Source organism: Rhinatrema bivittatum, chromosome 12, assembly GCF_901001135.1.
Source record: "Rhinatrema bivittatum chromosome 12, aRhiBiv1.1, whole genome shotgun sequence".
In the NCBI taxonomy this organism is placed as follows: domain Eukaryota; kingdom Metazoa; phylum Chordata; class Amphibia; order Gymnophiona; family Rhinatrematidae; genus Rhinatrema; species Rhinatrema bivittatum.
Window position 1 is genome coordinate 75,530,111 of NC_042626.1, and position 16,695 is coordinate 75,546,805.

Sequence of the window (16,695 nt, forward strand, 5' to 3'; positions counted from 1 at the left end):
CGATGCAGCAACTGAGCTGTTCCACCTGATGGTGCTGAAAACGCGGTCCGAACACGGCAGACTTACCCCTTTTCTTACTCAACCTCCCAGGGCCCCGGGAGTGGAAGAATCGAAGCTCCAACCCCGACCGGCTGCCCCAGCCGACTCCTTACCTCAGAGAAAGATGGCTCAAAGAAATCACTGATCTTAAAGTTTCAGTTTAAAAAAAAAAGTAAGGAGCCAGCTCAAGCAGGGATGGATGGAGCAGCTTCAGGGGTAGGAGGACTAGGAGCCCCTTGTCTGTAACCCCTGAGCCGAAGCAGGCGAAACTCAGTCAGGGGCTCCCAACCCTGCGGATGCTCGGCTTCCACCAAGGGATGGCCCACGAAGGTGCCTAACACCTCAGGAAGCAACGAGGAAAAAAGAAGAACATAAGAAATTGCCATGCTGGGTCAGACCAAGGGTCCATCAAGCCCAGCATCCTGTTTCCAACAGAGGCCAAACCAGGCCACAAGAACCTGGCAATTACCCAAACACTAAGAAGAACCCATGCTACTGATGCAATTAATAGCAGTGGCTATTCCCTAAGTAAAATTGATTAATAGCCGTTAATGGACTTCTCCTCCAAGAACTTATCCAAACCTTTTTTGAACCCATCTACACTAACTGCACTAACCACATCCTCTGGCAACAAATTCCAGAGCTTTATTGTGCATTGAGTGAAAAAGAATTTTCTCCGATTAGTCTTAAATGTGCTACTTGCTAACTTCATGGAGTGCCCCCTAGTCCTATTATTCGAAAGTGTAAATAACCGATTCACATCTACTCATTCAAGACCTCTCATCATCTTAAAGACATCTATCATATCCCCCCTCAGCCGTCTCTTCTCCAAGCTGAACAGCCCTAACCTCTTCAGCCTTTCCTCATAGGGGAGCTGTTCCATCCCCTTTATCATTTTGCTTGCCCTTCCCTGTACCTTCTCCATCGCAACTATATCTTTTTTGAGATGTGGCGGCCAGAATTGTACACAGTATTCCAGGTGCGGTCTCACCATGGAGCGATATAGAGGCATTATGACATTTTCCGTTTTATTAACCATTCCCTTTTTAATAATTCCTTACATTCTGTTTGCTTTTTTGACTGCTGCAGCACACTGAGCCGACGATTTTAAAGTATTATCCACTATGATGCCTAGATCTTTTTCCTGGGTGGTAGCTCCTAATATGGAACCTAACATCGTGTAACTGCAGCAAGGAAGAAAATAAAACCAAAATTTCTATCTAACTACACTGAAAAATAACTAAGGCTGCAGGTAGTGCACCTCTACCAACTGCTGGAGTCAGAGACATACTTAGGGACTGCAGGTGGCACTATAGTATATATGACAGTGCCCCAATGTTTTGCTCTCTGACTCCATCTGCTGATAGGGATACACAACCCACTTCTCTGGACTGATCATGGTACGTACAGGGAAAAAGAATTTTCTCCGATTCTCCCATTCAGCAAGTTTGCAGGTCCCAGAGGGCCAGTACACCTGCTCTATGAGGGTGCAGGACTTCTTGTAGTCTCCATTGTATCCCTGCTCTAAGCATCTCAGTGTGGATGTGCAGAATGGGAAGGCCGTGCCTTGGATGCAGTCATACTTACAGCCATCAGGGTTTCCTTCCTCCCTGGATGGAGCCTGGGTACGTCTCACTTGTCTAACTTGTTCTGGCATTTAAACGTCTGCTAATTTTTATTTTTTTTTTAAGTCCTACCAAATCAATCCAGAACCCATCCAGGGAAGCTGCAATGATCAAGGTCTCTCACTCTGACAAGCTAAGAGTACGTTGTTGCCCACTCTGAAGGAGGTTGGCCTAACTGTGACCTTGGTTAGGTATCTAATTCCTGGGTTAACAATCATGGAATGAACTTCCTCAGCTGCATCAGGTTTTGGTTGAGGCGCTGATTAGGAAACCAAAACAAAATTTTCTACGGTTCTATTAACTGACATTAGATATGAAGAGCTGAAGGCAACACCGGACCCCCTATGAGGGGAGTGATTTGAACTTTTCTTCTTGTCACCATCTGCTGATAGGAGGGAGAAAACCCGCTTGTCTGGTCTGGCAGGATTAAAAGTAAATTAACAGGAAAGTTTGAATTCCACCTTATTTTTCACAATTTGAACCAAATCCCAGGCTGTATTATGTATGTTATGCAGAGTTCTAAGCAGGAATACCCTTTATTTTCTCAGTCATTTCACCATTTAGAATTAATTTTACCCACATTTCACACATTCTAAGCAGAATTGCTCTCTCCACGTCTGTCCATCTGCACATATAGACTGCCAGTTCTAAAATTCCATAGGCAAGTGTATTGCCACGGTTTCCGGCACAGCTGCCAAATTTGGGCCAGATCTGTGCAGAGAAAGACTGCAGATAACTATTACAAGTCAGCGGTGCCAATAAAAGCAAGGAAAGTCATCCTCCGTGTTCCCCTAGAGGCAGAAACTGCAACTTCAGGTGAAGGTGCTTCCCTGCATGTGTCTGAATATTTTGCTGTAGTAATGGGAATTACACTTCTGAACAAATCTTAAGCAATACAGCCTCACATTAGGTCAGGCCAATATCTTAGCGACCATTGTTTACAGGTTGAGCTGGAGGCCTGCAAAGAAAAGCTGAGCACTGCTTATTCCAATCAGTACAAGATGATCTCTCTCCTACCAGAGAAGACAACTGGCATCCTCTATTAGCAGATTATAGAACGCTTATAAACTTCTGTCTACGTTAGATAATCTTTTCATTAAAGAATCAAATGGTTAACTGCTTTCTGGTGATTCTCCCACATGGAAGCCATACAATATAGTCTCTTAGTAGACTAGAAAACATATTCAAAGTAAGCCACGCAAACACAATCAGTTAACACCCCCCAATGTTATATGTACTGTCAGTTACAGTGCGTGGTAGGGTGTGCATGTGAACACATAACCAATCAGGGTCTGATAACACTAGGCATCTCCTATAACTAACCAATCTCCTCAGAGATTCAGTCTTCCCTTACTGATGCATAAGTAACAGAATACAAACAAATGGTGACTGACAAGAGTCCCAGCAGTGATTCCTACTGTTAGCAGTTTTTTGCTGGAGCAAGCATGGGCTTACCTATCCAGGTCATCCTCTCCTGGCAGCAAAGGTGGGAGGGGCAGGGGAGGCAGGGTTGAAGTCTTCAGGTGCGGTATAGAAAGCGTTACAGACACTTGCGACTTTGTAGACAGCTGGACTGCTGGCTGAGAATTTGCCTGAGAGAACACGGATGTCTTTGGATAAAGAGATGATGTCAAGGACGCAGCAACCGTGGTAGGCAATGGCATGAACGTCAGGGTTGGTGGTGGCGGTAAAGGAGGTGGCTGATGTGGGGCAGCAGAGGATGGGGGAAGGGGCGGCAATGGAGGAGTCCGGGGTGGAGGTGACGAAGTTGGGAGAGGGGGAAGTGGCGATGTGACTGGGGGCAGTGGAGGTGGTTTCTCATCTCTCTCAGTTACTGCCTCTTTTGGTGTGGTAGGCTCATCCTTCCCTATCACAGGCTTCGAGTCTTTAGCCACCACTGGTTTCAAGTCTTTAACCAGAGCAGGGGGTTTTTTCTCACAGTTCTCTTCTGTCTTGATAGGCTCCACAGTCTGTTTCGTTTCTGTATTCGTATTTATCAAATGTGCCAGTTCTGTATCAGATGATGACTTTTCAGCTTTTATTCTTTTGGTTATTTTTTTGGGGTCCATCCCTGAAACTTTAACCTCACTGGAATTGCCCTCTTTTCTAATCAGTACAAGAGGAGAGCCCCTGGACTCCCTGCCATCTGTTTTCCCAGCAGCAGCAGCCGCAGCCCTCTCCTTCTTTTTCCTGCTGAGCTCAGCCCCGAGGCTGGAGTTTAATGGCAATTTACCAGGTGATATACTGGAATGGCGACTGTGGGACCCAGAGCGTTTCTTTTTGCTGTGAGAGGAAGAGGACGATGATGTTTTCCTTGAATACATGGGGCTTCTACTGCGGGACTTTGCAGATTTCCTGTAAATGGGATTGAAAAGGAAAAATTAAGAAATAGAAAAACTAAATTCTACTCTAAAGAAAATTCACAGTAACAATCGGAAATAAGCACAAAAGAGAGTATAAATACATTTAGTCCGTTCTATCTGTGTGCAATCTGGATATGCACATATTGCAGTCTCTCAAGCATCCATGAGATGTGTTGCAGCTTTAATTGGGACACAAAGTGACAAACAAGGGGTTTCCCAGGATTAAGCCTAGATCTACAAATTTTTACCAGCAATGCCCAACCATCATGAGCCCTCCAGGAAAAGGCTGTTCGCCGAGACACTGACCCTACATATTACACCAAGAGATGTTTTTAGTTCTTGCTTTTTTTTTTTTTTTTTTTTAAAGGAAGCAGACAATTTAACAAGGAAGGATCTCCTCACTAGAAAAGACTAATAACGAGGTACTGCCAGGGCATGACAGTTTTATTTGAATAAATGTTCTTCGCATAAGTTTGATACTGTGGCATGTTACGTTTATTAATTATCAAGACATTGTAACAATCTGATCACATAACTGGTGGAAAAATTCTGAAACCTAATAAATCTATTAAAAAAACAAGGCCCACCATGTCATATCAATTCACCTCCCTGTGCCAGAGCTCTAATCACTCCATTTTCATAACCTCAGGCAAGTCTCTTCACCACTGTTTGTTTATCTCAACACCAATGGTAACAGCTCTGTTCTTCCTTCCACTAGGAAACTTAGCAAAGAGTGGTGGCATATACATTTTGAAAGTAGTGACTGGCTGGACTTCAGATAGAGTGCCTTGAGTCAAACATGCTAACATATAGTTGCCACCCCTCCACCAAATTTGTGGAGGGGTGACCCTATATGTTAAAGAGAGCACTGAGTCAAACAGGATAAAAGTTCTGCAGGAAACAAAATTCAATGTTGAATATTTATGGATAAAAATTCCAGGTGAAAAAGGGAATAAAATAATAATGGGAGTGTATTACCATCCACCTGGCCAGAATGAACAATGAAATGCTAAAAGAAATTAGGGAAGCTAACAAAATCAGCAGCACAATAATAATGGGTGATTTCAATACCCCACTAATGATTAGGTGAATATTACATCAGGACATTCTAGAGAAGTAAAGTTCCTAAATGAGATTAATGATTGCTTCATGGAGCAGCTGGTACAAAAACCAACAAGAGGGGAAACTATTTTAGAACTAGACTTCAGTGGAACACAGGATTTGGTGCGAGAGGAACAGTGTGGAGCCACTTGGCAATAGTGATCACATTATCACCAAATTTGACTTAATAACTGGAGGGAGCACAAAAAAGAAATCTATTAGACAGCATTTAACATTCAAAAAGGTGACTATAATAAAATGAGGAAAATGGTTAGGAAAAAAATGGTTAGGAAAGGAGCAACTACAAAGGTTAAGAGTTTAGCTCAGGCATGGATATTGTTTATACCATATTGGAAGCCCAGAACAGCTGTATTCTACACATTAGAAAAGAAAGACGGCTAAATGACTACTAGCATGGTTGAAAGGTGAAGTGCGAGGCTATAATATCTAAAAGAACATCTTTCAAGAAATGAAAAAGGGATCTGAAGGAAGAAAACAGGAAACAGCATAAGCACTGGCAAGTCAGATGCAAAGCATTGATAAGGAAGGCAAAGTGAGATTTTGAAATGAAGCTTGCTTTGGAAGCAAAAACTTGTAATAAAAACTTTTTAAGGTACATTTGAGGTAAAAAGTCTGTGGGGGAGTATTGGACTATTATGATGAAGGGGTAGAAGGGACACTTAGGGATGACAAAGCCAAATGAATGTTTTGCTTAAGTATTCACTGAGGAAGATATAAGAAATATACCCATGCCAGAAATGATATTCAAAGGTGATGATTCAGAGGAACTGAAACAAATCTCACTGAACCTGGAAGATGTACTAGGGCAAACTGACAAACTAAAAAGAGTAGCTAATCATTTGGACCAGATGGATACATCCCAGAATGCTGAAAGAACTGAGAAATGAAACTACGGACCTGCTTTTGGAAATTTGTGAACTATCAATAACATCATGTATGGTACCTGAAGATTGGAGGGTTGCCAATGTAATGCCAATTTTTAAAAAGTGATCATAGAGTGATCAGGAAATTATATGAGTGATGTCTGTGCCAGGCAAAATGGTTGAAACTATGAAAGGTCAATATTGCTGAGCATATAGATAAGCATAGTTTAATGGGGCAAAATCAACATGGATTTAGTCAAGGGAAGTCTTCCCTCCCAAATTTGCTACATTTCTTTTGAAGGTGTAAATAAACATGCGGATAAAGGTGAGCCAATTGATATAGTGTATCTAGATTTCCAGAAAGCATTTGACAAAGTCCCTCACGAGACAAAAAATATATAACAGAATTAGAAAATGTACAGGGAATGGTGATCAAAATGATAAAAGGGATGGAACAATTCCCATATGAAGAAAGGCTAAGGAGGTTAGGACTCTTCAGCTTGGAGAAGACAGCTGAGGGAAGGTCTATAAAATGAGTGGAATGGCATGAGTAAACGTTAATCTGTTTACTCTTTCAAAAATTAAAAGAACAGGGAACACACAATGAAGTTACTGGGTAATACATTTAAAACTAAGAAGAGAAAACATTTTTTTTTACTTAATGCATAAATTAAGCTCTGGAATTCATTGTCAGAGATGTGGTGAAACTATTAGTTTAACTGCAATTAAAAAAAAAAAGGTTTGGACAAGTTCCTGGAGGAAAAGTCCATTAACAATTAAGGAAGATTTGCAGAAATCCACTGCTTATTCTTGGAATAAGCAGCTTGGAATCTATCTACCCCTTGGGATCCTGTCAGGTACTTGTGACCTGTTTTGGCCACTGTTGGAAATAGCATATTGGGTTTGATGGACCCTTGGTCTGACCCAGTAAGGCAAGGTTTATGTTTAAAAAAAAAAAAGAGGACATTAAGATGATGGTGCTATGAACATGAGGCCAAAGCAGGGATTGTCCCTTATGTGTATCTGCACAGCGCTAGAGACTTGAGTAGTAATTAGTGACATGAATAGCAGCAAGAAATTAAAGAAAAAGGCAGGCTGATGATATATTTGAAGGCAAAGACAAGAATTCTGAACTGACAACAACATAGGTCAGGAAACCAATTCAGGACATTAGAAGGGGAGAACTGTGGAAATAGTGATTGCAGAAGAGAAGCTGCAGAGCTTTGAGAAAAATATGATGGGTGAAAGCAATAACAATTAACATGACTACTGCAAAGCACATCAGAAACCAGGATACCACCAAAAGGGTTGGGTTTTTTCTGTCAAGTACTTCAAAGAACACAACCAGCAGCCTCTTCCACATTTCCCACTTTCTACCAGAGTGCATCTAACCTGCCGATTTGTAAATTCATCACTACAGAGCCAAGACCTGCTTTTACATATCCTTCTCCTGATCTTTTTCCTCGAGTTCTTGCTGTGATAAACAAATGCAGCAGATGAGTTCCCCCCAGTAAACATGAATGTGTGTGAATATTTGAAACTTTGGAGAGACATGACTGTGCAGGAGATATAATCTGTACTATACTTAACCAGGCTTCTTTCATAAATTTAGCGGAGTAAAAGACATGCTTACAACCCTGCAACATGAGAGTGCTTTATAAAACTTAACTAGAATCTCCCTCTCCATGACTCTGTTCGAGAAGAACAACTTGAAGTAACTTTTTTTTGTGCATAAAGTGTAAGTCTGAACATTGGGAGATCTGAAACTCAGGCACTTTGCCTTTCAAACCGCTGCCCGGGAAAGGTTTCCCTGGTACATCAGACAATACAGTGGTGGGTAAAGTAATGGGGATAGAAAGGCATGGGGGGGGGGGGGGGGGCTGTGCCCGGCTCTCAGGCCTCCCGCCCCGGGCACAGCAGCTGCCGTAAGGCCTCTAACACGGGGCGGGAGGGAAGGGGCAACAGCACATGGCAGAGCCTCCAGCCCGCGACAGGAAGCAGAGCGCTTCGGGCCTAAGCACAAGGCCGCGGGAGGCAAGGCCCAGGCGAGCTGGAGAGGGAAGAGCATTAGTACAATAATAATATCAATAAATAAATGGAAACGAGGCCCTTACCTGGCACCGGGGCTGCGGCTGATGGAGCGCTTGGGCAGGAAGGGGCTGCTGGAGCGCCGCCGGCTATACGGGCTGGGGGAGCGCCCGCTGTACGAGCCGCTGCCGCCGCCGCCGCCACCCCCTCCACCGCGCTCGTAGCTGGAGGAGCGGCGGCGGCTCCCTCCGTACGGGCTGGTGGACCTCTGGCGGCGGCGCTCGCCGTACGGGCTGCACTGGTAGGAGGGCGGCTCACGGTAGCCGGGGCTGGCGGCGGGGCCGTAGCCGCTGGAGGCATGTGAGCGGGGCGGGCTGGGCTCGTAGTCTGCGCCGGCCGAGGCCTCGGAGGGGCTGGCATCAAGCCGTGGGCTCTGGGCGCGCTTGCGGCGGGGGCTACGGCCCTTACGCTTCGGGCTCTCAGCCGCTTTGTACTTCTTGGCGGCGGCGACCGCCTCGCGCTTGCGGCGGCTCTTGCCACGCTCCTTGTGCCCGGCCTTGGAGTCGCGCTCCTTGCGCCCTTTCTCCTTGGAAGCTTTGGCCCCCCGGGACGACGAGGAGGAGGAGGACGGCGGCGGCTTCCCCCCATACTCCTCCTGCTCCTCGCTGGGTCTCTTGCAGGAGGAGGGCGCCAGGGCCCGCTCCGGGCTCTTGTCGAGGCCCTTGCGTTTGTGGCGGTGCCGGTGGCGCTCAGGACCCCGTCGCTCCTCGCTCTGCTGCTGTTGCTGGCGCCGCACGGCCGCGTCGTCCGAGAAAGTGTCCGAGTCGGAGCTGATGTCGTCGTACTCGACGAGCGGCTTGAGGGCGCCGAGGGGCAGCGGTGGTGGCGGCAGGGCTGGCGCCTCGGCCGGAGCCTCCCCCCGCGGGTGCCGCGGCTTGTGGCGCTTGTGCTTGGAGCTCAACCGGTGCCGCTCTTTGCTGTTCCAGCTCCCGCCCTGCGCCAGCGGCTGTACGGAAGACGACGAAGCCGGGCCTCCCCCCTCCTTCTTGCTGCCATGCCTCTCCGGGTTGGGCATTCCTTTAGTGTCCTCGCGAGCGGAGGGAGGGGAAAGCCCCCTCAGAGGGGGCGGAAAAAGTAAGAAAAAATCAATTAAACTCCCCCCCTCCAACCGAAACTGAAGTCAATTCAACAAAAGGAAAAATAAAAAAAAAGAAACAGCCCGGAACCGGGCCCCTCCGTCGCCTCCTCCGGCCGGGGCCTGTCACCTGACGGAAAGGGCCTACGCTGCGCCTCGGGCTGAGGGCCCAGGCCGGCTCCATGCACCGGAGGGGGAGCGGGGGGAGGGAGGGAGGGTGTGCGTGTGCCTCCCCTCCAGGCTCCCCCAGCCCCCGCTCTGCGGGGCGCTGGGAAGGGGCTGGGGTGGGTGGTTGGAAGGGGGGAGGGCTGATCTCTTTTAATAATTCAGTAGGAGGTGGGGGGGGGGTAGGGTCAGGGAGGTAATTGGGGCGGCGTGTGTCCGCCGGGCTCTTTCCCTCACTCACACACTCTCCCTCTCTCGGCCGCGCGCGCTCCCGACAGCGCGAGAACCGCCGCCGAGGCCGCACGGCCCATCCGCTCGCGCGACTTGCTCAGGGAAAGCCCGCGAGAAATGGCCATCTCGCGAGAGCCGAGGCCCGGCACTTCCGCTTCTCCCCATCTCACCCCGCCCTGCCTGGTAACGGTCAGCATTGCCAGACTGGGCTCTTTCGCGTCCAGCTGGGCTACTTCCCCCCCCCCCCCCCTTGTGCGGATTAGGTGATTTTAGACTGAGCAAATGGGTCACCGAGTGCTGCCAACCCTCTTTGTTGCTGGCATTTTTTTTATTTGCTGCAGGCAGTCGAATCAGGTGTCGCAGTGTAATAACTCATAGGCAGCAGCCAATCAGAGACTGTAGGATCAGCAAAAGGCGACGGTTACTGCAGCTTGCAGAGTATGGGTCAAGTAAAGAGAAAGTTCTTCCTTCAGGAACTCATAATACCAATGACAGATTTAAATAAAACTCGCACATGGAAGGTAAGTACTTTATTTACAATTTGTGCTGATAATAGTAACATTCTTTAGCAAGCAGCACCACTAAACAATTTCAGGGAGAAGGTTCTACATACACAGACCGATACAGAACAGTGCGCTTGGCCGAGTGCAGAGTTTAGCCCCCGTTCAGTCATGCGTTTTAGACGCTATTATTACCCCTTATACTGCTTTTCTGTACCCCCTCCGACTTAATATCATAGCGATATTGTCAGAGGCACCAAAAATATAAAAAAAAAAAAATCTGCCTGCCTGTTGACGGGTTTGAAAATGGACACTCAGTTTTGCTGGCATCTGTTTTCTGAACCCAGGGCTGTCAACCAGTTCAAACACCGATGCTGGTAAAATTAAGCGTCAGTTGTTGGACCTGCTGACAGCCGCCGCTTTCGCTAATAAGGAGGCGCTAGGGACGAGCTAGTGTCCCTACCGCCTCCTTATTAGAGCACAGTCTAATTTGAATAGAAAATCACATGCTCAGGAGAGATGCTTGGGCGCACATCGGGAGAGCAGGTGCTCAACTCGGAGAGCCGGCTCTCCAGCACCTCTTATTGCATCAGCCTGAGAGAAAATATGGTAGAAATGAAACCAGCATCAAATCAAAATCTGAATAGTAGAAGATGCCTCATCCTGAATACAGCCATCATTATGGGTTGGTCAGATTTAAATTTTTCCCAAAAATATGGATTTGAAAAATTGAGCATTAAATGTTAGGCTTTGATCCACTTTTATTGAAAAAAAAAAAAACAAAAAATCCAAACCCCACAAGACAAGGTGACTTTAATAGGTGTTCCACGGAACTAAGCACCCTCTATCAATAAGACAGAGACTTCTCTCAAAGCTTACAATTTTATTTGCTTACAAAAACCTGAGATTGGTCCTTGTATTTTCGGTAGCCTATAATTTTACTTTAATTGGTGCTGCAAATAAGAAAACAAAGTGGCTCAGATGCACAGACCAACTTGCCTGCCCACACTCTGCTAAAGTTGTTATTGCTGTCATTGAACTTGCCTTCATTTTGTTCTTGAAGCCAAAGCTGCTGACCTCTCCACTTCACCCTGTTAAAGCTTAGTAAGCTGGCTGTTACCCTTTGTCCACAAAACCAACACAATGCTCAGTGGCAGTAATCACCCTTAATGGAATGCTTACCAGTGTGCTGTTTTTGCTGGTCATACATGTATCATTCACTGCTTTTCTGGCTCTTTTCTGTATGTAAATGAGGTAAATAGTGATATACATTTATAGATTGTGCTGGTGGTTGCCAGTCCAATTGTTTTCTCTAGTGTTAATATCTGATCACTGGAAATCTGCTCGGGCACTTGAAGTCTGTCATTTTTATTGTGAAGTAAGTGGATGTGCCCAATTTTGCAATCAGAACTCACTGTAACCCATTCTTCATACTAAAATCCCCAAAGAGCCATAATGACCCTTTGTATGATATGCTGTAAAGGAATAGCCAAAACTAGAACGTAAGCCCCCTGGGGATAGGGAAATACCTGCAATACCTTAATGTAATTTGCTTTGAAGTGCAGAAAAGGATTATAAATTAATAGTTAATGCTCAATTTTTGATACCCATATTTTTGGGAAAAATAAAAACGAGAAATCAGACCAACCCATAATGATGGCTGTATTCAGGATGAGAAGGCTCCTGCTATTCACTTTTAGTTTTGATACCGGTTTCATTTCTACCGTTTTTTCTCTATGTAGAACCTCCTCACTGGAGTTATTTGTTTAGTGATGCTGCTTGCTAGAAAATGTCAGTGCTATCAGCACAAGGAGTAAAGAAAGTGCTTACCTTCTAGGTGTGAATTGCATTGAAATCTGACATTTGTTTTATGAGCACGGTGGGGGAACAGCTTTCTCTTTACCTGACCTCTTGCTATGCAAGTTGCCGTAACCGTCGCCTTCTGCAGATTCTATAGACTCTGATTGGCTACTGCTTATGAGTCATCACACTGCGACTGCTGGCTCGGCTGCCTGAAGCACAGTAAAAAAAAAAGGTGCCAGCAACAAAGAGTTGCTAGCACACCGCCTCCCGTTTGCTCAGCCCAAAAGTATTCCAATTCAGAAAAGGGGGAAAAAAAAGGTAGCCCAATGAGGCGGGAAATAACCCGGGCTGGCAACTCTGCCTGGCGCAGGCGTTATCCTGCTTACCTCGCGAGGATATGATGTCTCGCGAGAAGGGGTGGGCTCCGCCCACTCCCGCGGAAAGGCGAGAGTCTCGGGAGAGACAGAGGCCTCGCGGCGCTTGGCGGCCCGGCGGCGAGTCGGTACCCGTTTCGGACTTGAGAGCGGTAGTGCCGGTTCAGCACGTCGGCTTTCAGTGTGCTCCAAGCATAAGTGATGAAGCCGTAGGGTGAGTCTTTGCCATTCGCCTGCTTCCCTCGTCACCTATAGGGACGTCTTGCCCCCGTGTTTAAGACCTGCCCTAGCTCTCACTCATAGAATCCTTCTCATATATGAAATCTCCTTACATCTCACCTATATGCTTTTCCTACCTCTCACTTATAGGGTACAGTTGATGAGAATGATGGCCCATCCATTTTTTAGTCATTTTGTGTTATAAGCGAATTTTTTTTCCCCCTATGTTGATGGCAGACACTCTTTTCTTCCCTTCAGGGAGCTCTGCTGATTCACTTTGGCATGGGGACGCTCAGTTCCAGAGTAATCTGGCCAGTTCGAAAACACAGGATTTGAGACATCCAAGGTAAAAACTAAAAAACCCTGAATGGAAACATGTCGTGCGACTTTTCCCATTGTTTTCCTATGTACACATCTATTCTTATGGCCAAAGTGGAGCTTAGCAATAAGTATCCATATGATTTTCTGCTTTGCCTTGCCTTCTTTGCAGAAGCTCCCGCATCAAGATGAGTTCTCTTTTGGAAAGACTGCATGCCAAGTTCAATCAAAACCGGCCATGGACCGAAACCATCAAACTTGTCCGGCAGGTTACGGTGAGAATCTATGGATGCTGTTATTTATTTATTTAAAAAATTTTGTATACCGTCATTCGTATAAATACATCATAATGGTTAACAAAAAAGTAAACATAAAAACAAGGTATACATCAAATATAAATATAATAACATTCTTACATTAAAAGGGGAAAGGGAGACAATTTTCTAGAAAGACAGTATAGGCATAAAATAAGATTATAGATCTTAATATCTTATTATTATTAGTCTTTTCTTAGATTGGCTGAATAGGCTTGTTCAAAAAGCCAGGTCTTCAAGTCTTTTTTAAAATTTTTAAACTCTATTTCCAGTCTTAGTTCGGCTGGCAAGGTGTTCCAGAGAGTGGGTCCTGCAATAGAGAGAATTCTATTTACAGATGGAATCTAGAGTAATCCTTTATTAGCAGATCTGTGAGGGGTATGTAATCGAATGCTGTGAGGAGAGGGTGGCTTTATGGGGATTCTTTGGGGAAAATGACACGAGACAGGTGGCATCATATAGACTAACCAATTAATGAACTTTCAAGGACAGAGTCCATTTTGTCAGATGTTGATGTTCTGTCAGTGTTGGGGGAGTTTGGTACTGAACCAAGCTACACTTGGTCTTTTTTCTTATGTATGGTTACTCTGATATTTTTCAAAAGCTTTCAACAGCAGAAAACATATCCAGCTGGTTTCTCTGTACGAACCCAGATCAGACCAGATTGCTAGGTTTTGCCTCCCTTCCAGCAGATGGAGACAGAGAAAAGCTTTGAGAGCACCCCCTCTTAAGCCAGTGTGCTACCTGCATCTCTTCAGTATTTCTTTGTCTCCAGCAGATGGATGTGGTGCAAAACATGCGGTTCTGGACCAGTTTGTGTTTTAAAAACAAACAAAAAAAGAGAACAGTCTTAGAGCATTTTTATTCTTATTGCCAGCAAGGACAGAAGTAGCAATTTTTTTACTTCCTCCCCAGGGGGTTGACAGGTTCCGGTGGGACCATCCACCCTGGTAGCAGGTCCTGCGGGAGTCAGGCTTGGAAATCCTCAGCGCTCTCTGCTGTTGGTGAGGCCCCATTTCTCTGGAGATTTGGAGCAGCCTGCCCTTCTAATGGTACTGTACCTTTAAAAAAAAAAAAATGGAAGTCTAACGGCAGGGCCGAGTTTAGGCATTTCTTCAGCGGGTGGCTGACCTTTTCAGTCGGAAAAAAATCAACAGAACCAGAGGTCACGATTTGAAGCTCCAGGGAGGAAGACTCAGAACCAATGTCAGGATGCCTGGAATGCCCTTCCGGAGGAAGTGGTGAAGACCAGAACTGTGAAGGACTTCAAAGGGGCGTGGGATAAACACTGTGGATCCATAAAGTCTAGAGGATGTGAATGAAGAGTGGGTGACTTTCGGGTATGACGGCTACTGCCTGGAGATAATACCCTTATTCAATATACATACACATGGTTAATGCAACTCCAACATTGCTCTAAGCTTCAATGGCAAGAGGAAATGTGGAAAAAAGGATTTGCATTCACAAAAAGCGGGGAGTAGCTTGCTTGTTACGGTGGTTACTACCCCAAACCAAATAAGCCTGATACTTCACTTTCAATGCATATCCAGCATAACTCTCTGCTTCAACGGCAGGGGAGAAAGATCAATACTCCACGCATATCGAGCATAGCTCTGTGCTTCAACGGCAGGGGGAATGAAGAAAAGTGGATCTATATACAGACAACCAACAAGGACTGAATTACATAGTCAGGGTAAACAAATAAGCATGGGTGTAGCTTGCTTGCTACGGCGGTTACTACCCCAAACCAAATAAGCCTGATACTTCACTTTCAATGCATATTCAGCATAACTCTCTGCTTCAACGGCAGGGGAGAAAGACCGATACTTCACGCATATCCAGCATAGCTCTCTGCTTCAACAGCAGGGGAGAAAGACCGATACTTCACGCATATCCAGCATAGCTCTCTGCTTCAACGGCAGGGGGAATGAAGAAAAGTGGATCTATATACAGACAACCAACAAGGACTGAATTACATAGGGTAAACAAGCATGGGTGTAGCTTGCTTATTGCGGCGGTTACTACCCTAACTAATTAACAGGTCGATACAGTAAGGTCGCGTTAGAGTGCGGCAGTGCCGGGCGCACCCTTGTTCGCCGCACGCACAGTCCTGCTCACATACCGCTCGATACTCTATTTAAATTGCTTGCAAATGCAAGCCGCGTCTGCGAAGCGTTAGGCGAAGCGTTAGGCCCGCGCAACCCATTTTACTGTATAGGCGCTTAATACAGAGCCTATACAGTATCCTGGGTGCGCTGGTACCTGTCATTTCAAATGTCATTTCTACTGACATTTGAAATGACAGGTACCAGGAAGTGGATGGTTCCCCCCCCTCCCGAAGCAAGGTGCAGGGCGAAAATTTAAAACAAAAGGGAATAAAGTGTAAAAAAAAGTAAACTTACTGGCGGGAGCCGGCGGGCGCGCATTTGAGGCGGGAGCGAGTTCATCGAGGCGGGAGCCGGCGGGCGGGTGGGCGCGCGTTCATCCAGGTGGCGGCGGGAGCCAGCGGGCGCACGTTCATCCAGGCGGCGGGAGCCGGTGGCGAAAGCGGCCTCCAGCCCCCCCCCCCCCAACCCGAGGGGGAATTGACAGGCCAGCCTTCTTATACTCCCAACTTTGTGCTTCTGATGCACAAAGCCTTTTTGGCTAGCCTGTCTCAGAAGGGGGGCGTCTCTCTTCTGGTCCACCCAAGAAGGCCCCCAGGTGCCCGGAACCTCCGGACTCGATCCGAGTCTGAAAGATCCGGGGCACTGCATTCTGGAGTGGCACAGCTCAATCTTCCTTGGGGCTTGCGGACCTCGCGGGTCCATTACCCCTGGATGCGGTCCCTGCTCCTCCCCTCGGCAGTGGCACTGATCAGGATGAGGACCCAGAGAAGCCTTTGCCCCTGAATGGGGATGATTCGAAAGTCGTCCGCTTATTTCACAGGGAGGAATTGGAGCCCCTCATTCTATATGTCCTGGAGGAGCTGGGGCTCACTCTTCCCCAGGCTGATTCAGCCCAAGACACGGTCGACCTAGTTTTGGCAGGCTTGCAGGGCCCAGCCAGAACTTTTCCCTTGCATCAGATGTTTCAACAACTGATGGCCCGGGAGTGGGCTACTCTGGAAACGGGTCTGAGAATCGGCTGGGCTATGGACAAACAGTACCCCTTGCTGGAGGAGATCTTAGACCTTCTGAAGGTTCCTAAAGTGGATGCCTCAGTTTCAGCAGTCACAAAGAGGACCACTATATTGGTGGCAGGGGTGGTGGCCCTTAAGGGTCTCCAAGATAGAAAGCTTGAGGTTCTTCTTAAACGCATTTTTTAGGTCTCGGCCCTCTGCATCAGAGCTGCTGTCTGCAGCAGTTATATGCTTCGGGTGAGCACAGCAGTTGCTGAGTGCAAGAGATCTCCCATCTCAGGAATCGGCGCAAGCGGAGCACCTGGAGGCGGCGGTGGCTTAAGGGGCGGATGTCTTATATGACCTGCTTTGTACCTCCTCAAGAACAATGGTATCTGCTGTGTCCGCAAGGAGACTCCTGTGGTTGCGTAATTGGTCGGCTGAAGTTTCTTCTAAGGCTCACCTTGGAGCCCTCCCCTTCAAGGGCAAGTTTTTG

The 16,695-nt window shown here is 46.7% G+C and overlaps 2 protein-coding genes across 11 annotated transcripts in view; one reads left to right on the forward strand and one right to left on the reverse strand.

Moving 5' to 3' along the window:
- Nucleotides 1-9,722, reverse strand: part of CDK12 (cyclin dependent kinase 12) — a 169,761-nt gene extending 160,039 nt beyond the window's left edge. For 3 of the 5 annotated variants that reach the window (XR_003852079.1, XM_029572153.1, XM_029572154.1), the window contains exons 1-2: nt 8,127-9,721; nt 3,120-4,019 (exon numbers count right to left, since the gene is read on the reverse strand). Coding sequence is in view for 4 of the 5 variants with exons in the window: in XM_029572153.1 (XP_029428013.1) it covers nt 3,120-4,019; nt 8,127-9,115 (1,889 nt within the window). In the remaining variant the exon portion in view is untranslated. Of the gene's footprint in view, nt 1-3,119; nt 4,020-8,126 lie in introns of all 5 variants that reach the window. The other 2 variants (XM_029572151.1, XM_029572152.1) reach the window with 2 other exon arrangements.
- A 280-nt stretch (nt 9,723-10,002) lies between these two features.
- Nucleotides 10,003-16,695, forward strand: part of MED1 (mediator complex subunit 1) — a 168,243-nt gene continuing 161,550 nt past the window's right edge. For 2 of the 6 annotated variants that reach the window (XM_029572146.1, XM_029572149.1), the window contains exons 1-3: nt 12,026-12,462; nt 12,726-12,813; nt 12,958-13,060. In XM_029572146.1, coding sequence (XP_029428006.1) covers nt 13,024-13,060 — 37 coding nt within the window. In that variant the 5' untranslated portion in view covers nt 12,026-12,462; nt 12,726-12,813; nt 12,958-13,023. Of the gene's footprint in view, nt 10,093-12,012; nt 12,463-12,725; nt 12,814-12,957; nt 13,061-16,695 lie in introns of those variants that run through there. The other 4 variants (XM_029572144.1, XM_029572143.1, XM_029572148.1 and 1 more) reach the window with 4 other exon arrangements.